Here is a 23,937-nt window from a genome sequence, read left to right as displayed (position 1 = left end):
GCCTGCTGTCAAAGTCAATCAATCAGCTCTTGAACCAGCACTCAAATAACCAAGCTACCAACTGGTTAGGGGCAGAAAAGTTAAAAAAAAAAAAAAAAGGCCAGTAAAAAACTGCTTAGTGGCCAGGAAAACCTCCACCCTCCCCACTAGCCTGTTTTCACAAATCTTTCCCTTTTTTGGCTTATCTTAAGCTTAAGTCCTTATGGCCTCCAGAACCTGTGGGCATAACCCAAGTGGGAGGTGGCTGATTAGGCAGAAGACCTTGCCTTGAAGGCCTTTACTACCCCTGTCGGGGAAATTCATGTATCTAGCCAGACTCCCAATCATGATATAGGAGAATTTACAGATGGGAATTCAATGACCAGTTTTATAAGACTTGAAGATGATTCTGACCTATCACAATTGGAATTAAACCCATACCTACAAACTAGGCATTTCCTAACTGGGGCAGAAATTAAGGAGATATTTTTCTTACCTGATAATTACCTTTCCTTGAATCCTACCAGACCAGTCCAGATGCATGGGTTCATGCACCTCCACTAGCAGATGGAAACAGATCAACAGGTTTGCTGATATCACCCCATATAAGGGCCCATGCTGACCTCAGCCTATCAGTATTCAATGTAACAAGCTAAAAATTATGACCTATTGCTTACAACCCATCCAAACCAGAGGGCTTACAAGAAAAAACAAAGATATCAGTCTCTTACTTTAGGGTATATCCGGAAGGGCAAAACCATAGTGAGAAATAGTTCAACCACAGATCTTCACCTCTTATTGATTACACACTTTAGGAGAGTCCGAGACTAGTCTGGCTGGACTCAAGTAAAGGAAATTATCGGGTAAGAAAAATTTCTCCTTCCTCTTCATCCAGTCAGACCGGTCCAAACACAGGGGACGTATCCAAGCTACCCCTCATCTGGGTGGGATACTATCAGCTCTGCTCTCCAAACCAAACACTGCCTCTTCTCTGGCCCAGGACAATGAGGTGGCATTGAAATGCAAAAAGAAACAAGAAAGGATACAAAAACAGCCCTGACATCTCTAGTGGAACTTTGACATAACAGCCATTTTTGACACTTTAGTCCACTCGATGTTTTTTGCTCGTCTCACTTCCATTGGGATTTTTGGCACAGTATTGAAATAGTTCACACCTTTTTTGTCAGATCGTTCAAGAGTTACTGTGAATTAGACTCATCCTATTCCACACTTTTTCCAGGCAGCACTGGTGTCCTAAAAGGTTCTGCCGTTTCATCCATCTGGTTTAATATTTGCCTGGCTTCACTTTATAAACTTTTTTTCCTGTTTAAGCATCAACTATCATATTTATGCTGATGGTATTCAGTTTTTTTGTGCCATACTCTCTTTCCTGGAAGAATACTCTTGACAATCACTTTATGCATCAATACATAAATGACTATCATCACAGGCTTCAGGTTAAACATTGCAAAGATTGGAGTAATCATAGTGGCAACTGTAAAAAAAAACAAACATATATCCTGCATGGCCATATCTAGCTTCCATTAAACTCCAAAATAAAAAAAAATTACAATAAAATAATCTGTCAAGAATTTGGGAATAATAACTAACTATGCATTATCCATGACTGATAACATTTCTAAGGTGGTATTTCCTTTTTTTAAACTGCAATTGTTAAAAAAGTTAAAATCGCTATTAGAAGCATCAGATTTTCATTCTGTGCTACAAGCATTCATTTTTAAATAAATAAGAAATGCCACTTATGTTGAACCTATACTCTGGAAGAGAGTGCCTTCAGCACTGTGGAAACAGGCCCTACTTTTTTCCTAAATCTAACTCACTATAGACAACCTTGATGCCATTGGGCCTTTCCTAGTTTCACTATATAGTCCAAGGAGAATATTCCACCTCCTAAAAAACCCAATGTGCACCTCCAGGACTTTGAGACAAAACCTGCATTCCACTAACACGTGAAGATGCTGAAAAGGCATCTTGACGTGATTCTTTCCTGAAGAATCACCAACCAAATAAGGTGAAAACTCTAGCAACACCTTAGGCAGAAATGAAGGAACCATGAGGAAAAAAAACCCCAAACCACCACCTCTGCAAACCTCACCAAAATGTTTCCTGCTCAACCTGATCTTCCATTCCGGAAAACATATGGCCTAACCCCGTGTTTCCCAACCTTTTCAAGCCCAAGGCACATCTATATTAACAGAAATTTTATGTGGCACGCCAACCTCCGTGGAGCAGGCAATGCAAACATGGAGAGGATTCATAAGGCTAGAGGAATAGCTAGGGAAGCACTGAAAAACCTGCCAGTCTCTCTTGGACATTTTAAAATAAAGAGAGGGGAGGGGAGGTGCCAAGACACACATAATCCCATTACTAAGCACCAGTTCTCTCTACATACAAGTGCAAGAGAAAGGAGAAGTCAGTGTGGCACAGGTAGCCAACTCAGTTAGTTACCTCGGCTGCCACATGTGGCAGTCAGAGCTCCTCCACTGCTGCTGCTCCCAACACTCAGAATAAGTTATATCTAGTGCTCAGTGCATGTTTGCCTGTCTTATTAAGCCTAGGGATAAGACAGAGGCTGGAAGGGCTCAAAGGCTCAGAAGGAGGAAGACACATGTGACGAACAAAGCAGGGGTCTGCTATCCATACTCTGCATGGTGCTTATTAATTTCCATACTCTAGGGCTCATGCTGGAGCTAGGAAGGGGAGGCAAATGTGACTATACATGTTCTATGAAAGGAGCTTCTATGTTTAAGAACCATTGCTGGTGTCTCTTGTTGCTATGAAGTGCTGAGAGCAGAGCCCAGGTACTGGTCTGGATCTGAGAATCAGACTTTTCCCTGGCACACCTTATCAGGTCTGAAGGCACACTAGTTGGGAAACACTGGCCTAACAGATGGCTACCAGCACACAAATCATAAAGAAAGAGCACTAGTGGGTCCTGAACAGCTAAAAAGGTCACCCACATGGATTTCAAAACCAGTTTAATACCAGAAAGGAACTACTTCCCTCTTGGATAACTAAATATGCTTGACACCCCCTCTTCCACTGAGGTACATCAGGTATGACCAATAAGAACCACTATAAGAGTCAGTCGCCACCTAGAACTTTACGGCATCTGGGCCAACCTTACACCAGAAGGGCTACCATAGATGTGCTCTTGGTCCATCTAGTCACCATAGCTTTCTCTGCCCACCATTCCTTTATTTATTTAACAATGCTTATAGCCCCTACAGAGTAGGTTAAATAAACACAATCATAACTGATTAAAAACAAAAGGATAAACACAAGACATAAAAAACACAAAACAAATTGCAATTCTTAAAATTAAAAATTATAAATACAAATTAATAAAAACATCAATCCAATCTAATGAAAATGTGCAGTAGATACATTCTAAAACATCACACTTCCAATGGAGATAGTCTCAAGACATTGAACATTAAACAACCGAAAAAAGTGTATTCAAATGTGATAATTACCAAACCATATTATTTCATAAATCTAATACACCTGGTATCAAAAGATCTTTAAAGTGCTTATGGCAGTAATCTGCATTTCTAATTATCATCCAATTTCTAACTTACTAGCTTTTAAGGAAGATTGTAGAGAAGTGAGTACTCCTGCTATTGGAGGAGTTTTTAGGAGCAAATAGTATATCTGATGAACAACAATACGGGTTTAGGAAGGCCCATAGCAAAGAACTGTTATTATTTTCATTGACGGATGATTTGCATATAAAACTTGGCCACAGAAAAATCGGGAGCAATAATCCAATTAGACATTTCTTCAACATTTGAAACATTGAAGCACAAGCTGCTGATTACAATGGGTGGGGTAATACTTCTCTGGTTTCGACCATTTTTAAGAGATAGGCAGCAGCAAATCCTTTAGGACGTAATTGTTCAAATCAGGTTGAATTAAAATGTGGAGATCCCCCAGGGGTTGGCATTGCCATTTTATTTAATATTTATTTAACAACTTTAGGCAACAATTTAAAAACATTAGGCTTACTGTATTTTATATATGCTAATGATATACAGTTTTTTATTCCATGTCTTCCTAATGGTACTTTCCTGACCTCATTATTTCAGAATAGCATGTATCTGATTAACGTGTGGTTAAATCAAAATGCACTAGTCAAATATTTCTAAGACAACCCTCTTGTGGATGGGAAAACAACAGCCATAGAATAGTTTAGATGCATTGCTACATAAGAATGTACAATTAAAAACTGTATTTGAGGTCCACAACCTGGGAGTGATTTTAAATTCACAATTGACATTAAAAGTACATCTAAAGATTGTGGTTTAAGGTAGCTTTTTATAAACTCAAGTTGTTATGATCATTAAAGAACCTTTTGCCATGGGACTATCTTAGGTTAGTATTATAAGCCTTACTATTCAGTCAACTAGACTATTGTAATAGTCTATATGTGACTTTATCTCAGACACATGCTAGAATAATCCAATTAATTTAAAATGCAGCTGCATGGCTATTGATGAGTGTTAAACCCACTGAGCATATGCCTCTCATATTAGATGGCCTTAATTGGCTACCTATGCATTTGCAATTTTAAGTTGCTTGGGTTAGGGCTGGCTGGTCTGGAGTAAAGGAATACTATCCGGGGAGTGCCACAAGATGGCAGATCAGGACTAGGGCTGGTCTTCCGCCTAGCTAGCCCCCTCTCCCGCAGGTTGAGTCCTTGGTATTTGGAAGCCAGTAGGGCTTTGCAGCGGCACTGGTGCACCTTGTTGAGTGCTGGCAAGGGCAGGAGCTGATACTGGTAAAGAGTTCTGGTAAGGACTAGAACAGGATCTTGAGTGCTGGTAAGGACTGGAACTGGGCCTAGAGTGCAGGATGCACAGAACAAGGAATACTGAAAATAAAGGCCAGAAAGCTAGCTAGACAAGAAGAAATCATGAGACCTGAAGGCCATAGGCTAGGCAGGAGGCCTGAGAAGGCCACGGGGCTTAAGGCAAGGCAGGAGGCCTGAGAAGGCCATGGAGCTAAGGTTAGGCAGGAGACCTGAGAAGGCCATGGAGCTAAGGCTAGGCAGGAGACCTGAGAAGGCCATGGAGCTAGGCTAGGCAGGAGGCCTGAGAAGGCCACGGGGCTTAAGGCTGCAGCGCAAGGCACAAGAATGCCCGGAGGCCTCAAGGCAAGGGGTCAGGGGAAGGAGCAAAGGCAGACTCGATGCAAAGACATTGAAGCAGAGAATGAACAGGGTTTATATAGAGCTGAGGCTTGGGGGTGGTGCATGCAAGGAGGAGGAGTTTGGCAAGGCTGGAGGCAAGGATCGCTGAGGACTGCTGGTGGCTAGGAAGCTGCACCAAAACCTGAACTGGAAGAGCTAGGAGGAGCTGACATGGAAAGCACAGAACAGAGGTCTGAGGAGACCTCTGCTGGCAGGGGGGTGTCAGTCAGGGTATATTGAGGCTACGTAGCAGATGAAATCATAATAGCTTGTTATTATTCATAAACCTATATGCAGAATATTCATGTAACTTGCATAATAAGTTGAAAACGTAGGAAGATAATCACTAGTTATGATCTTTGGTTGGGAGAGGGACATTTACTAACATTACCATCATTGTATTAGTCCCACCTTGCGGAAAAATCTTCCAGTTGCATTGCGTGGGGAAAAGGATTTTAAAGTTTTTAGAAAGAAAATCAAGGCATCTTATTTTAATGAGAAATTTTAGTAATGAGATGGCATTATGGGCTCCCATCATTAACCTATTTTATGAATTGTTCTTTTATAAGTTTTGTTATATGTGGATGTTCATGTTATAATTTGCTTTGGACTACTTTAGGAAGTCACGGAATATAAGACCGAGGATGCCCTAGATCTTTCTTCTCAGACTGGCTAAACTCTGCAGCAAGAAATAGTCAGGGACTAGATTCCACTCCTAGTACTTCTGATGGTAGCTCCTGCAGCATGGAGGGGAGAGGGGCTCCTCCTTGCAGTAATAAATCCACTTTGGACAGGAGAGGCTAAAGAGTGCCCTCCCTGTCGCTAATTGCCAGCAAGGCAAAGAAAGTCTTCACCAGTTCTGCTATCTGATCTATGGCTACTGTGTCCTTTGACCAGGAGCTGGGGGAGAAACATATTCTTCTGAAACTAGTATAGTTCATCTTATTGAGAAGCTCCTACTGGACTCCAGGGGAAAGCCCTTTCCTGGACCAACTGAACCGATGGATGCATGGAAATCAGAGGCTCCATGGAACATTTTGGATCTGGTGTCTCCAGTCCTTGCTCAAGGATCCTAGACAAAGATACAGCTCTTGAGATGGCAGAAAGTAAGTGACATGAATCCCCCCGCAGGGCCTCTTTCTGCCTAATCTCGTCATGAATGCAGTGATAGAATCGATGCTTAGCCTTAAACGTAGACACGATAATCACAGATAACATTGCACCTATTATTAGTAGATGACTTGAAGCTTTACAGCTCTTGTGATTGTCTCTTAGTGGAAGAATTCTGTGTAGCAAAGAGTCTCTCTGATGATGTCAGGACAAACGTAAGGCGATCTTCTTTAAAAGGAAACTAAGCAAAACTGAAAACATCTCTGATTGAAGACTGAAAGATAAAAATACTTGAGCCAAAAAGGTGCATATAAATATCTAGGAAGGAAGATGCAACAATGCAGCACAAGTTACTGAGACAAAAGATCAGGATACTAAAATTGATACTGAAAAGTGTTAACAGCACAGAATAAGAAATCAATCAACTTGCAATCCCTGAATCCTCCCATAGTTTTGGAATTGTACCTTGGCCCAACCAAGATTTTGAATAGTTGGATGTAAGAACAAGAAAACTCCTCCATGAATCTATAATCTATAAGAACCAGCATTTGCTGAGACACTACATCCCAAAAGCTGGAGGCACTATTGGCCTTACAGAAATATATTATGCATATACAGCTACTATTACAGACCTCTAGGCATACCTATCAGCATCAACAGTGCCAAAGTGAACAACCAGAATCGATCTCCATTCTTATGCATGAACAAGTGTTCCAATGAGTAGAAGGAATGAGTGAGAATCTACCAGGGAAGAAGGGAAAGATGGAACAAAATTTGCAAAACAAGGAAAAGAAATCTCTTTAAAGCACTTGACCAGCAAACGATGAAAAACAATTGGCAAAAGGACAAATACCATGGGAAATATAAGGAGTGACTTCAGAAAAATCACATAGATCAAAACCTGACACAGGAATGGCTCAGGAAAGGTGAACTCAAACCTGAAGATGAGAGACTGATAATTGCAGTACAGGACAGTGGACTACAGACAAAATGATTCACAGTCAGAACAGAAAAAAACTGCAAAACAGATAAAGGAAAATTGGTTCTTACCTGCTAATTTTCGTTCCTGTAGTACCACAGATCAGTCCAGCCTCCTGAATGTGCGGATAGAGGATACCCTTGCACCTTACCTCGGAGACAACCCAATGTCACTACCTGGACATGCAGAGAGTTAAATGCCAGTCCCTTGACCAGAACCTTTCTGTAGAAAAGCCAAAATATGTGACACTGTAGCCTGAACAGACTGAGATTGCACTATGTGACCAGCAGACCAGGATTTGAAGATCCTCCAAATTTGCACATACGTCAAGGATGTAAGAAGGTGGAAATAACCACTTCAGAATATCCCCTCCATCTCAATTGTCTCCTCTCAGAAGCAAAACCGCAAGGCATAAGTGAGCCGCCTGATCCAAAAATATTGGGCCCTGGTGGAAAACAGTCTACCGATGTCCAAACTTCAGGGCCCCGTCTCTGGCCATGTTGATCAGATCTGCGAAGCATGGTCGATGTGGTCACTCTGGAGCTATCAGGATCATGTTGCCTGGAATTTTCCCTATCTGCCATAATCCCTTGTCTACCAGAGGCCATGGGAGGAAAGACAAAGAAGAATCCTTCACGTCCACAGCAGCACCAGCGCTCCGATTCCTTTCTGCCGTTTTCTGTTCAGGGGCTGTAAAACTGTGATGCCTTGGTATTCTCTTTTTTTTTTTCTCTCTCCCCAGACTGCAGGTTTTACATATCTACCATCTGCTGGAAACAGAGAAATACTGAGGGACTGCAGGTGGCACACTGGGTTACGTACAGTGTCAGTGAAACTTTCTCTGTCTCCATCTGCTGGCAGGGAGGCAAAACCCAGGCGTCTGGACTGATCTGGATACATACAGGGAAATGCAGATTCTGTAAAACAGAACTGGAAATGGTTACATATCTCATCACTGGGTGTGATGTGCTGATGTAGGAAGGCCTGTAGAAAGGCATAATAAGGTGGCACGGCACATCCCTGAAAACTGTGTAAACACTAATAATACTGTACCAGAAAAACATTGGGATCATGTCCCTGAGAGAGTTGCAGGGAATATAACATGATCACCTGAGCCATTCCCATTCCAACTGATTGAAAACTTGATGTAAGAAAACAGGACATTGTGGTAAAGAATTAAAACACAAGATAAGCAGTTCTAACAGAAGCATCAGTACCAAGGGACTATTCTACACTATGTATGGAAAGCGAGATCTTTTAATACCAAAAGATGCACTCAGAGACCAAGAAAATTTGGTAGAAAGATCAGAAATAGTCTCAATTATGTTGGGTGCTACTGGCCTGGTTAAAAATCTTGTAGCTGCACCTTGATATGTTGTCTGTACATAAGAACTCCAGAAGGAAGTTCATACTTTGCACAATGCAATTACTGAGAAAAACACTAGCAGTAAATGTGAGAGACTGAGATCATACCTAACACATCCTGGCTTACACAGATCCCTACACAGAAAGTACAGGCTAGCAGAATAATTCACCTGTCATAAATGCAAAAACCAGGCAGACCCTCACTAAATACAGGATAAGTAATCACAGACTAGAAATAAGAAGATGAGGACAAGAAAACAAACTGGAAACCCCAAGAGATTCTGTATGCAGTGAAACACTGGAGAAATAGAAACAGAAATGCATTTCTTCCTGTGCTATGCAACATAGAGAAGAGCGGAGATGCACAGTTCCCAAAGCTGACAAAGAAAATCCAGGACTTAAAAGAATGAGCAACAAAAGCTCTCTATAATCCAGGAGAAATAAGAGAAACAGGTTTCATTTCTGGCCAGGTGAGACATGTGCTTGATGCTGTACTTTCTGTAACCTGTAATTTTACTTACGACCATTTTGTAATTTTTTAACTTTTCTTCTTATCCTTTCATTTTAATCATTCTGAATATTACTTTGGCAACACACGTAAAATCGTTATACCAATAAAGTTAATCTGAATCTGATGTGCAAAACGAACTTATTTGGAACATTACCCTGTAAGGGAAATGTCAAGATAATACAAAGCAAAGGACCTCTGCTGGGGAAGTAGAAAACCAGGATTGGAACAAGATCTCACAGCAACTCTGGAGCTGGTTAGGATGACACCTGATGTTTATCGCCTATGGCAGGGGTGGCCAACTCCGGTCCTCAGGAGCTACAAACATGGGCTTGGTTTTCATGTTATCCATAATAAATATGCATGAGATAAATTTGAAGGCACTGCCTCCATTGTATGGAAATCTAATCTCATGCACATTCATTGTGGATATCCTGAAAATCAGACCTGTTTGTGGCTCTTGAGGACCAAAGTTGGCCACTCTTGCCCTATTATGTAAACTGGTGCTGATTACAGAATCTCACATTCAGCGAGCGTGCGTGTTTCTGCTATATTTATGTACACTACACAGCTTCTCCATTCACCAGGTTGCTTCCTCTGAGCAAAACATGTATGACCAAAACATTTTATGAGCATTATTATATTGTATGACATTGTTAATTGCAATTATGGTTTCAGAAATTCAAGAACTGACATTGTTCTGCATTCTTAGAGTAAACAGATTTCAGCTGGCAGAGTTTCATATAAAACTACTTTGGACTAAATCCACATAAGACTATTTTATCCTCAGCGTGTCTAGCATCAAGGACTGAGGATTTCATCCCCCAGCATTTCTGGTGTTAGGGACAGAAATTCAAGTACTCTGTATGGTGGATGGGGAAAGCAAATAACTGGTACAGGAAAGATGTGAGCCAGAAGAGAAGAGAGGATAGGAAAATAGAAACCCGGGAGAGAGCGAGAAGGAATAGAAGGGGGAGAAGACACAAGATGGCAGTTTCGCAGCAGTCTTTCAGCTGAATAACTGGAAAAGCTCGTTAGCACAGTTGCCTTCTGAGTGACTTTTACTTAAGTCCAGTTTCAAATGTTTCTCTCTGGCATATTTGAACATTTCATAAGCAGACATGTATGGTCTATATTGCTGAAGCCCTCAGAAGCACAGTCACAGTCTGTATCTCAAAACCAGTCAAAAGCAGACTTTTGAATATCTGATGGTCAGATGTTCTTCTGGATCCGCTCCTCTGTATTGTGCACTGGCCAGAGGCACTTTCTGCAAGCAGGACCTCAGACCACCATGGAGATACTGCCTGAGCACAGCTTGCACTGTTTACAAGGTAGAAGCCTCACTCTCGCCTATATTACCTCATAAAAGCCCATTATACTTGATGTTCTTGTTACTAGACTGGCAAATAGTTGATTGTTTAGCTGGAATTCCTTTGTACACATGTCCAACTTTTGCCAGTTGTTTTCTTGTTAATGTGCATCCAACAAAATGTTCCCTCTGCTCTGGAGAGTCCCCACTCCTGTCAGTTGGTGTGGGAGAAGAGATGGGTCTCTTACATCCTCTGAAACAGCCATTGCTGTAAACCTGTGCTCAGTCTCCAAATTCTCCATCACTACTGGGGACTATCCAGACAAGGAGCATCCAAGCTTTCTGTGCTTCAAGTAAAACCTTCAGTATCTAAAGGCCTTCTTAGTCTATTCTCCTGGGAGCGCTGGGTCTGTCTCTCTTTCACCTCCTCTTAAATAGCTTTTGTTTTTTGTGTTTGGTGTCCTAGCTATACCAAATTTTCAGGACATGAGGATTCTGACAGGTTTTGTTTTTTCCAGATCCATGCGTAAGTGCAGAATGCAGACGCATGCATCCATCCCAGAAACAGGCTCTTAGTTGTGGGTGGAGCTTCTCGTCTATTAGATCCTATGGCAGCTGTTGGGGATTCTAGACTGTTCTATTGCTCTGCTGTGTCACTCTCTCAGTGCTGCTGTGGGGCCCTGTCAGATTGTGCACCTGCAGCACCACTGTTGAGTGGAAGGTGTGGGGGGTTTCTGTCGGTGCTTTCAAACTTTAATAAAAACAGGTCAGAACCACGAGGGCAGCAGCACCTGATGATCCACCAACATGAACAGGAAGAGCAGGAACTGCAGAGGGAAGAGGGGGGGGGGGAGGGGGAGGCAAGAAAGGGTGGGGGGCAAGCAGAAGAAATAGGGGGGTATCTGCTTTAAACAGTCTGTAGGAATGGCAAAACAGAACATGTGCAGGACAAAATAGAGTCCCTCTTCCTACTGCCTACTAGCGCTCAAAGTCTACGGGTCCTCGTCTCCCTGGCCCTTATTTGCCGGTGTAGTAGCGAGTAGGCACAAAGGGCATCTTGCTGGTAACTGCATCCAGGGCCTTCTTCCTCACCTCCACCACGACCGGGGTACCAATCTTATTGAATTTGGCCTCCACGTATCCCATGGCAATATTCTTCTTCAGACAGGGAGAAGGGCAGCCGCTGGTCACCTCCCCTGAGAACAGCAAAGGAAAGACAGATGGAGTGGTAAAGAGGATGAAAAAAATGCAAAATCTACAAAAGGTTGCCATTTGTTGACAAGAGACGTGCAGCAGCAGCAGCAGCAGCAGAGGTAAGTTGAATCAGGTCCGGTTCCAACGCCTCAGTTTCCAGCTCTCTGTGCTGCATGGTCAGGACAATTCACATTGCCATTAAAAAGAATATACATAGTTCCAATTTCCAGAATGTAACTAAGCGCCTTATCCTGATTGAACTTGGAACATTTTGTTTTACAGTTAATAATATGCAATGTTTAACCCGCTAACTGTCTTAATTTTAATTTATTTTTACGTTTAATTTAAGTTTAACCTGCTAATTGTCTTAATTTTAATTTAATTAATGAAAATGGTTTAATGGTTTATTGTTATTGTTCAATGTTCTTTGTAAAAAAAACCCCGGTCCTACCTCCCAGACCAGGGCAATCTTTTCGTTTCATGTAAACCGGACTGATTTGTATTGGGTACAGGAATTCCGGTATATAAAAATTAAAAATAAATAAATAAATAAATAAATAAAAAATAAAAATAAATAAACATAGTAGGTATAAGGCTACGTACAAAAATGCCACACTAGACAAGTAAGATCAAACACTGGGAGAGTCATGCCAATTCCCATTTCACTAACCATGCCAACCTCCTTTTAACTACTAATAAAATCCAGATGCATAAGCTCAATAAACCACAGCAGATTGTTTCATAATAAGGAGAGGTCAGAGATCCAGCCAGCTCTCCCGCCCACATGCTGCAGCACAGCAGCCAGCAATCCTCACCTTCCACGCTGCAGCACGTCAGTCAGCACTCCTTCCCCGTGTGGCTGCACATCAACCAAAGAATGCCTCCCATGCGGCAGCACGTTACCCAATGATCTCCCCCCAATGCTTCAGTACATCACCCAGAGAATTCCCTCCTGAGCCTCAACATCCTCCCACATTGCACCTAAGACCTCCTCCCTCACTGCAGCAGGTCACCAAGTGACCCTCCCCAAGCCCATAGCACATCACCAAGAAATCCTCCCCATAAGCCACCGCATGTCACCCAATGCTTCTCTCCCCAAAAGCATCATGCAGTGATCTCCCCTCAACACTGCAGCATGTCACCCAGCAATCTTCTACCCAATGCTGCAGCATATCACCCAGTGATCTCCCCCTTGCAGTTCTCTAAAGCTCTGAGCACCCCATCCTGGTAGTGGTGAGTGAATGCTTACTTGCTTTTTTTCTTATAGTAACAAGAGTTTCTACTCCTTGGTTGGCCTTTCACATGGTTTGCTGCACCTTTGATTAAACCTCCCACATTTGTGACATTCTTGTCTATACGCTAGATACATTTTTGTCTGATATGCTTTACCACATGCTTGTGGAAGTGGTCACCGGCATTTTAGATTGTGGTCCAATCTCAGCTTATCTTAACTTATTTTCTATTATGTGGATAAACTTCTCAGATGTTCCTAGTGACATTGCCTGTTCCTGTGTTCATCATCATTTTGGCTCTGTATGTGTGTTGTCTGTATGTGTTCACTGCTTTGATCACTATGAGGTCTCTGCTCTAGCATTAGTGGTACTGAAAATTATTTTCTTGTCGTTTTAATGTTTTGCCGACATCCTGTGACAAACTCATCTCTCTGCCTGAATGTTCACTGAACAGACATACCCAAAACTGATCTGTCTCAAACACTGCCATTCTTGTTTTGGTTCAAACTATTTCTCAAATGCTTCCAGGGCTTCAGCTACAATGTATTATTGAGAATATTGTACTCTTTCAGGGCTTCTTCCTTGATCGCGTGCAATAATTTTTACCAACATTATCTTTTTATTTATTTATGTATTTATTCCTGCAGCTATAAAGTACTAATCTAATCTCTAAGCTCACTGACTCCACTTTTGTGCAAAGTTTCTGGTTAGCAAAAGTGGCAGCAATTGCTTAAACTGTTCCATACTACATCACAGTTACACTCCAGCAGAGCAAAATACACTTGCAAATACTGTCCCTGGTTTCTGATTTTGGCTGTGAAGACTTGTTTTCTACTTGCAGTTGTGACATTTCAAATCCACATCTATTTATTTATTTTATTTATTTAACATTTTTCTATACCGACATTCGCACGAGACATCACATCGGTTTCCAGATAACAGCAAATTCAGCCAACAGGGCTTTACATTGTAACTGATATTATAACTAGGGGGGAGGGGAGGGAAGGGGGCAGGGCAGTAACTTGGAACTAAATGAGTATGCTGGGAAGAGAGGAGGGGAATAAGGGGGATTATTTACAAAAAGCAGGAGTTATTTACATTCTGTATACATTCTAATATGTATACATATCTAATACCATATCCTGTTTTCTTTTTTGTCTTGCTTTGGCCTGAACATCTGGACCATGAATTATTGATCAAAAAGTAACTTCTAGCAACTTCAGATTTATTTGCATCTGGCTTACAGAACAGAGCTCAGCAGCTTTCAGAAGGATCTCATGCTGTTCTGTGCTTACATAACTCCTCTTACAACTACTGAGTTACACCCTCAAACACAACCTACAGGGAAACAGGGATTGTACCATCATGACAGTGCAATGACATCACCACAGAACACACTCCTAGGAAGAGAAGTTTTAGATGAGGTCAAGGAAGAACTCATACGCCAGAATAAGCTGCCCCAGAGGAAGTACTCATTCACAGAGTTACCAGAACTTTTAAAGGAAAATCATGTGCATGAATCAATGTATAAGGTTTGAATACAACTTCCTGTTTATCCTTTCAAACCACCGAACCCCAAACCCTCTCCTGTTAACATCCTGTTTGCATCAATTTTCCTGACGACTTACCTATCGCGTCTCCCTCTGGGCTCAGGATGGGTGTGTGTTGTCTGACTGGAGGTCCTGATGAAACCAGCCCCACACGCTTCCGCCCAACCTTTCCTTTAATCTGCGGAACAATGACAGAGGCTCCAGGAAAGTCCATGGCAGCCCTCCGACGCTTTCCTGTGGAACACGGCATAGAAAGAATAATGCATCTGCCTTCTAAGAACAGGAAACAGTAGAGGAGGATTATATCCACCCCTTCCAAGGACAACCAATAGCAAGGGGGGGGGGTGATTATCTACCCCCTCTGAGAACAGGATACAGGATGACAGAATACAGTTGGGGTGGGGTGATATCCACCCCCTTATAACGAAGGAATATCCATCCGCTCTGAGGACCAGAGAGAGTGGTGTTCGCTTCCTGCCAGATATTAACAGGGAATATGCATGTAATCTGCTGACATTTTATTTCTCTCTCTCTATGCAAATACCTGCTTTTGTGTATCTGCATGTGAACTAATGTTTCTGTACGCATGTACATGTTGCAAACTGCTGGAGCAAGAATAGATGGAGTGGCCGAATTGTTAAAGCAATAGTTTGGGAACCAGGGTTCAAATCCCTCCTCTCTCACAGACATTCTTTTTGACCTTGGGTAAGCCACTTTCTCCCATAAGAACATAAGAACATGCTATACTGGGTCAGACCAAGGGTCCCATCAAGCCCAGCATCCTGCTTCCAACAGTGGCCAATCCAGGCCATAGGAACCTGGCAAGTACCCAAAAACTAAGTCTATTCCATGTTACTGTTGCTAGTAATAGCAGTGGCTATTCTCTAAGGGGTAGATTTTCAAACTATGCGAATAGGCCTACTTTTGCTGGCGCATCAGGCGCAAGCAAAAGTACGCTGGATTTTAGTAGATACGCGCGGAGCCGCGCGTATCCACTAAAATCCTGGATCGGCGCGCGCAAGGCTATCAATTCTGTATAGCTGGTGCGCGCCGAGCCGCGCAGCCTACCCCCGTTCCCTCCAAGGCCGCTCCGAAATCGGAGCGGCCTCGGAGGGAACTTCCTTTTGCCCTCCCCTCACCTTCCCCTCCCGTCCCCTACCTAACCCACCCACCCGGCCCTGTCTAAGCCCCCCCTTACCTTTGTCGGGGGATTTACGCCTCCCAGAGGGAGGCGTAAATCGGAGGCGTAAATCCCCGCGCGTCAGTGGGCCTCCTGCGCGCCGGGACGCGACCTGGGGGCGGGTCCGGAGGGCGCGGCCACGCCCCCGGGCCACCCCGGGCCGTAACGCCTCCGGGTCCGCCCCCGAAACGCTCCCGGCACGCCCCCTAAACGCCACGCGGTTCGGGCCCGCCCCCCGACACGCCCCCCTCGGAGAACCCCGGGACTTACGCGAGTCCCGGGGTCTAGGCGCGTCGGTGAGCCTATGTAAAATAGGCTCACCGGCGCGCAGGGCCCTGCTCGCCTAAATCCGCCCGGATTTGGGCGGATTTAGGCGAGCAGGGCTCTTAAAATCCGCCCCTAAGTGAACTTAATAGCAGGTAATGGACTTCTCCTCCAAGAACTTATCCAATCCTTTTTTAAAACCCAGCTACACTAACTGCACTAACCACATCCTCTGGCAACAAAACCAGAGTTTAATTGTGCGTTGAGTGAAAAATAACTTTCTCTGATTAGTTTTAAATGTGCCCCATGCTAACTTCATGGAGTGCCCCCTAGTCTTTCTATTATCCGAAAGAGTAAATAACCGATTCACATCTACCCGTTCTAGACCTCTCATGATTTTAAACACCTCTATCAATTCCCCCCTCAGGTACTTTGATTTTAAGCTCTTTGGGGAAAGGGCTTATTGTACCTGAATACTTATCATTGCACAGTGCTCCATACGCCCGACAGCACTATACAAATGACCACTACTATGACTACTATTAGGTTCTCCTAAGAAATGTACTGCAGAGTCATCCCCCAGCCTTGGGCATGTAATCCTTGCAAAGACAGCTGCCAACCTACCCAGGGTCCAGACCAAACTGCCCTGTACTGGGGTTGTGCTCTCATCAATGTCATTTCCATAGAGACAGAGTCCAGCTTCCAATCGCAGGCTGTCCCTTGCTGCCAGGCCTGCCAGCTTCACCTCAGAGTTCTGCAGCAGCGTTTCTGCCAGCTGGACCGCATGCTCCATGGGAACTGAGATCTGAAAGCGTAAAAGACACAGGTGCATTACTCCAAAGGCAGCTTCCTAGGGGCTGGATCAGACGCAGAAATCTAAACCTGTTCATGTCCCAAAGAGTTTTCCCCATACTCAAGCCTTAAAGGCAGGAAAGATTTTTTTTTTTAATCCAAGCAGTCTTCCTACTTTTCAACTGGTCTTCCATCTGGAACTGACCCCACATTCAGGCACAGTGATGATGATTGGCGGGGAGGGGGTCCTTGAAGCAGAGGGGCCAGCATTCTCCGAAGACGTTCCTGCATATATAATGTGCTGCTCACTTGTCTCTACAGTGTGGCTGTGATAGGACAGATCTTTCCACCAGAGGCGCACAGTAATGTGCACTGGGAGGATTAGTGAAAGCAGGTCCCTCACAGCGATGCATCGGCATTGGGGGAGCTTTCAAGAATACAATTCTGCCAAGCAAGAGGGAATTTCCAGCTAACCAGGAAATGCTTTCAAACCCCACAGATTCTGCCACTCATGAGGCACATTCCAAGTCAATGCCCACAAAATCCACTTAAATACTGGCAGAGACTTTCCAGTTGGTATAAAACTATCCTTCATTCAACACACAAGCAGCGACACTAGTCAACATCCTGGCAGGCGCAGAGCCACTGCAACACCACACTTTTGGCAGCCCTTATGTCTTACTAGCAGCGAGCTTCATTACTCTCCCATTTCCTCATATAAGCACGAGCTAACTGCATTCAGTAGCATTTGCAAAGCTTCAGAACCTGCACATGAACATCCAGGGAAAGAAACATTATTCTGGCCTGATATGGGACTACCATGGATCCATAGTTCCTGATTCTTTGTAAACCTGTTACTTTGAGGGATTTTGCATGCATTCCCAATGGATACTCCACACCCCGCCAGGGATTTCTCTATCTTAAAACTTCACACTCCTGAAAAGAAATTAAAACCAGAGGTTGTGGTAAGTCAGTGCATTTGATAAAAGGCTCCCTCCAGTAATCCACACCCCTATCTTGCTTGTACTACAGCTGCTGGAATTATTACATGGTCACTTTCTGTCAACCTTGTTTAGTTCCCTGATATTACCAGATCTGTGTTCTCAGATAAGGCCTCTTCCATCTTATATTAAATAAATCTCTTGCTCGTCTTCCCACAATAAAAAGCCCATTCTGGTCTCCAGCCTCTGTGCTAAGTTTAATGAATTACTCAACTGAATCTACTTCCCAATTCCACGCCACATCCTTCCCTTTACAGCTCAGAAAGTATTTACAGCAGTGGATCCTCAATTCCTTATCCAGCACCCTTTTATCCTTTTCTGAATCAAAATCAGTACTTAACTTTAAGTCACGTCACTGAATGATTTTCAGACGTAATAACTACATTTCTAGAACAACATGAGGTTGAAATAACTCAAAATTAATGGTGAAAAGAAAACGTTTTCTGTTTATTTCAAATCTATCATTCAATTTTCACATATTATACAAAAAAAAGATAAAAGGGAACGGTCTGTGCACATGGAAATGGTGCTCTCTTATCTTCACGCGACACTAATCATGATAATATAACATACAATTAATAGACTAAACAAACTTCTTCAATCTGTAAACCCTCCTTCCCCCTTTATATTTTCTGTTTAATATATATTTGTATCCATTAAGAAATATTTTTAAGACGCTGGGCCTAATGTATTTTATGCACGTTGACGATATTCCGTATTCATACCATGTGTCAAAAACTCTCTTCTCTCTCTATTGTTCTTACAGAAATGCATGGGAGAAATTAAGAGTTGGCTAAAAAGTAACAAACTGGTTTTAAATGCATCAAAACCTACACCTTTGTGGTTGAGAAAAAAAGAGCTATCTCAAAATAACTTATCCAATTTAGCGTGTGAAGGAGTTCTAAATGATGGTTGATTTTGAAGCAAAGAATCTAGAAGATATTCTAGATTCAAGGCTTGCATTTAAGGCCCAAAATAAAGCAAACTATTAGGATGGCATTCTCTAAACTTTAAATGCAGTTTTACCAAAGGTTCTTTTTAGGGCAGTCCTACAGATTTTGCTGTTTGGACATCTTGATTATTGTAATGGTCTTTATATGGGATTACCAAAGAAACAAACCTGTATATTACAACCAATACAGAATACTGGGTATAAGAATAAGAGAACACGTTACTCTGTTTTTATGTGAACTATGCTTGTTGCCAACGCCAATAAAGTAGAGGACACAGTTTAAAAAAATTGCCATTATTCGTAAACTCCTTTATGGTGAAAATCCACATTCTTTAGCTAATAAGATCAAATTATATGTTCCAGAATGAATATTGAGATCATCTGGGTCAACTTTGCTTTCAAATCCTTGCAACACACAATTATGAGAAAATTTAAATCCCTGCAATGCATGATTATGAGAAACTTTAAATCTCTGCAATGCACGATTATAATTTTCAAACAATGTGGGCTCGGGTTTTCTCATTTATTGGTCCTAGTTTGAGGACTGCTCTTCCAGCAGAGTTGCAAGAAGAAAAAGATCACAAAATTTTTAGAAACAAATGTAGTCACTGTATTTTAATGAGGCATTTTATTGATGCTTCATTGTCATATATGTATGGACAATTTAATTACATTTTTATAATGCAATTGATTGTTTTAAATTAGTTTGATGTTTTCTTGTTTATTTTTATGTAGTTTTATTTATGAATGTACATTCTGTAATCCACTCAGCAAACTGACTTGGAAGAAGTGGAATATAAGTTTTAAATAAATAACTAATATTGAGAGCAGTATGCCATCTGTTTCAGGTTTGTGCTTCCAGCCCTTGTAGCAAATTTGAGACTCTTTATGTCAGCCCTTTATTGTTGTTTTCTTCCTGTGGCCTGATGTCCTCTTATAATAGGACCCTGGCTGTAACCAGCTGGATAACAGGACAATCTGTCAGGACTTGAGGGCGAGCGTGTCACTACTTTAGCAGAATAGTATCTGAGCTGGACTGCGACTGATCACAGACCTCACCAGGGGCACTGCTAGCCATGGGCACACAGAGCTGCCCCAAATCTTTTGGCCAGTACCCAGAATCTCAAACAACTGTTCTGTTCACGTCACTGCAGAAAATAGGAAGAGAGGGTCTGGAAACGGGAGCAGAGCAATTGTTTTCTTCTCTGTAGTGTTGCTCCAAACTCACCTCCCCCCCCCCCCCCCACACTCCTGACCTTATAGGAGGGGAAGGAGGTAAAACTGAGCAGTAGCTGTGGGAAGAAACAGGAACAGAAGGGACAGGAAAAGGGCACAGGGTGATCTGATTTATATGTTCCACTGTGTCCTATGCTCTAATGTTATCCTCTCCCTTCAACAAGAGGGGAAGGACTGGACCAGATACAGACACAACTACATCCCAAGTCTCACAATTTGGTTGACGCAGAGTAGGGAATGAGGAAGAGGGCATCCTACAATACAAGAAAAGAGCTCTAAGTGATTGATGGGCAGGGAGAGGAGGTAAAAGCTGAAAGCTGAGCTGAAGAAGGGGTGAATGCTGGTGGTGCAAGAGGGGAGGGAAGGATAAATGTGGAGAAATGAGGAAGGGAGTTGAATTTTGGAGGGCATATAAGGAGAGGTGAATGCAAAACCAGTGGTGAAAACTTGGGCCGTCTGAGATGAGGGAAGCTAACCAGTGCATGGGAGTGCAAGAGAATCATAAGGGAGGTAGGGATGTGGTGGGACAGCTCAGGGACAGAATACAGGGGGAGGGGGTGCAAAAGAGCGCCAGAGATGTGATGGAGGGGGTGAGAGAAAGCCAGATTGGGAGAATGGGAGGAGGACGAGTTTAAGAGAAAGAAAGAGGGGAGATGGGGGGGATGTGATGGGCAAGAGCCATAAGGAGTGATGAGGAAGCATGGATGACAGACAGAGCAGATATTGGGAAAAGGGGAGAGTATGCAAGTGGGTGGGGGTGTATCAGAGAGAGGATGATGAGGGGGATAACTGGTGGTAAGGGAGTCAGCGCAGGAATGATGTGGTGGGGCTGGGGAAACATGAGAGGAGGTAAGTAGCATGAAATGGTTGAGGGGGGTCAGAAAGTCAATGTGGATATGATGGAAGTGGTGTGAGGTGGGTGTCAGGGGGTGCTTGTTGGGGGAGAGGAGCAATTGAGGGGAGACTTGAGTAAGTGAAGTGTTGGGACAGGGAGAACTGGAGAGAAAGAGATGAAAGACAGGAGTGAGGGAGGAGAGATGAGATCCAGGTGAGAGCAAAGAGTGAAATGATACTATTGTAATGGAGAAATTTAGAGCAGAGAAGAGAGAAACGATGAAAAGGGAGGAATTTATGAGACAGAGAAAAAAGAAAATGGAAAGGACAGCCTGGAAAAGAAGACAGTGACCAATGCAATAGAAACCCTGCCCAGACAAAGTATTTTATTTTTAGTCTAGTGACTGGAATATGTAATGCAGTGATCTGGTACAGGGGTGACCAACTCCAGTCCTCAAAGCTACAAACAGGTCTGGTTTTCAGGATATCCATAATGAATATGCATGAGACAAATTTGCATGCACTACCTCCATTATGTGCAGCTATATCTAATGTGCTTTCATCATGGCTACCAGAGGTGGCCACCCTGACCTAGCAGCTGTATGGCTGCATTCGCTCAAGTCCTTGAAGGCTTTTATTGAATCAAAGTAAGTATTATCCAGAAATGTTGTACGTGAATTATTCAAGGCTACATAAATCTCTTCTTTAAATGTGAATGTCTGATGCGACATTTGAAAAAGGGACCTCTGTGGTTTCAAAAGCTCATGCATAATATTTTTAGATAATTCATATTCTGAACTGGGAAAAGGTTTCAGAATCTATGACTGGAATGTAATTGTTAGGTTAGTGTATGTTCTATGTACAATTAATGTTGTTGTCATATGTAGAGAAGTGGTGGAGAGCTAAATAATTTCGTGACAACAAAGTCTGCCTCACCAAGTGAAACAAAAGTGTTGAGAGCCCCTTGATAAGAAAATGGCAGCCCATCACTGATCATGTAAGAATTACCCCCCCTCACTCCCCCTTAGCTGTTCCAGTTTGATTGGTGATGATTTCTTTAATTGTCCTCATAAGACCAGCAGGATTTCAGTAACACAAGTGTCCTGTGTTTTTATAGGATCATTCTCAGGGTGAGAGGCTGTTCAGAGTAAAGACTGAAATCATCCATCCAACTGAGATTCATGGGCAGTCTGCCCGGTTGAGATTCATCCTCTTTTCGTAGAAGTGCTTATAAAATTCATAAATGCAACGCAGCTCCTAACTTGGGTCTATGGAGAACCATGCTTAAAGGTAAGACAGCTTACTTTCTCCATCAATAAGGCAGCATGAATTAGTTATAACACATGGGGAGACCTCAAGTTGAAGGCTGCATTGTGGAACAAATACTTAAATACAACCCAATCCTACCAAGTGGATAGTGGACTACTGGGTGAACAGGCTGTGCAGAACTGCTTATCCAAAGTTACTGTCTCCTTGGGGCATGATGTTGAAACAGTGGGACGTGAAGGTGTGACTAGCAGCTTTGTAAGTGTCTTCAACAGAAGTGGTCCTGAGATGAACCACAGAAGTTACCATGGCTCTCACTTGATGACCCTCGACAGTGTCTAATCTGTAAGCTAGCCAGCACATAATTGTGTACTATATAGTCCACTAGTCAATTGGACAGACTTTAACAACCACCCTTCCCAATCTATTGGAATCAACGAACACAAGCTTGAGGTGAGGTTGAGTCTGCTTTAGGTAGTATACCAGGGCTCTTTTACAGTCCAAGGAGTGAAAAGCCTGCTATCCTTTGAAGGTATATGGTTTTGGAAAGAAGGTAGGCAGAACAATAACTTGATTAATGTGAAATGTAGATGCCATTTTCAGAAAGAACATGAGTGAGTTAATGGAATCACCTTATGAAAAAAAACTGAAGTATGGTGAATATGAAACCAGAGTTTATAGTTTACTTACTTTTCAAGTTGAAGTGATGGCCACAAGAAACACTACTTTCCAGATGAGAAACATCAAGTCTACTAACTCAAGAAGTTCAAAAGTAGATTTCATGAGTTGAGCTAGGATTACACTGATAGAGCAAAGCACTGGAGGCTTACTGACACAGACACAGACTTTTTATGAAATTTGATACCAAAGTGGAGAGAGATATGGAACCCCTTCCATCTTCTCGTAATATGCTTCAATGGAACTGGGATGAACTTTGATTGAAGAGGTGCTAAGGCCTGAGGACAAGAGGCAGAATAGATAACGAAGCAAGTCCTTCAGGCCACAGGAGAAGGAATCCAGTTGGCTGGTCCTACACCAAATTGAGAACTTCTTCCATTTGAAACTGTAGGATCTCCTGGTTGAAGATTTCCCTGGCAGAAACCAGAACATTCTCCACCATATTTGGGAAGGAGTAAAGAGAAGACTACTACATGTTCAACATTCACACCTTGAGGGCCAGATCTGGCAGGTTCAGATGGCAAAGCCTGCCTTCAACCTATGGAAAGAGTCAGAAATGTTCCCAATGGAACAGGAGACTGAACAAACAAGACAGTCAAGATATGGATACCATACTTGCAGTGGCCAGCTGGTGCTATGAGGATTATCCTTGCTTTGTCCTGGCGATCAGAGGAAGTGGTGGGTATGCATAGAGTAGACTGATACTCCAGTCTAGCACAAAAATATAGAAAGGTGATCTCTAGCTGCCTGACTGCATGAAGCAGAACTTTTTTCTCTGTTGCCTTTTGAGGAAAAAAGGTTTATTTCCAGCCTTCCCAGTGATTGAACAAATTGTCGGAGACCTTGGGGTGATAGTCTCTAATGATCTGAAGTCGGCGAAACAATGTGACAAGGCAATAGCTAAAGCCAGAAGAATGCTGGGCTGCATAGAGAGAGGAATATTGAGTAAGAAAAGGGAAGTGATAATCCCTTTATACAGGTCCTTGGTGAGGCCTCACTTGGAGTACTGTGTTCAGTTCTGGAGACTGTATCTCCGAAGGGACAGAGACAGGTTGGAGGCGGTCCAGAGAAGGGCGACCAAAAAGGTTGGAGGGTCTTCATCGAATGATTTATGAGAGACTGAAGAATCTAAATATGTACACCCTGGAGGAAAGGAGGAGCAGGGGTGATATGATTCAAACTTTCAGATACTTGAAAGGTTTTATTGATCCAAAGACAACAACAAACCTTTTCCATTGCAAAAAAATCAGCAGAACCAGGGGTCACGATTTAAAACTCCAGGAAGGAAGACTCAGA

General features: G+C 42.8%; 1 protein-coding gene across 3 annotated transcripts in view; it reads right to left on the bottom strand.

Annotated features, from left to right (window-relative positions):
• Positions 1-3,177: 3,177 nt before the first annotated feature.
• Positions 3,178-23,937, bottom strand: part of AMT (aminomethyltransferase) — a 52,724-nt gene continuing 31,964 nt past the window's right edge. The window contains exons 7-10 of one of the 3 annotated variants that reach the window (XR_003856403.1): positions 16,507-16,687; positions 14,517-14,672; positions 5,023-11,658; positions 3,178-4,986 (exon numbers count right to left, since the gene is read on the bottom strand). Coding sequence is in view for 1 of the 3 variants with exons in the window: in XM_029599624.1 (XP_029455484.1) it covers positions 11,480-11,658; positions 14,517-14,672; positions 16,507-16,687 (516 nt within the window). In the remaining 2 variants the exon portion in view is untranslated. Of the gene's footprint in view, positions 11,659-14,516; positions 14,673-16,506; positions 16,688-23,937 lie in introns of all 3 variants that reach the window. The other 2 variants (XR_003856404.1, XM_029599624.1) reach the window with 2 other exon arrangements.

This window comes from Rhinatrema bivittatum, chromosome 4 (genome assembly GCF_901001135.1).
Source record: "Rhinatrema bivittatum chromosome 4, aRhiBiv1.1, whole genome shotgun sequence".
NCBI classification, from domain to species: Eukaryota; Metazoa; Chordata; class Amphibia; order Gymnophiona; family Rhinatrematidae; genus Rhinatrema; species Rhinatrema bivittatum.
This window is presented reverse-complemented; position numbering and strand designations above follow the sequence as displayed.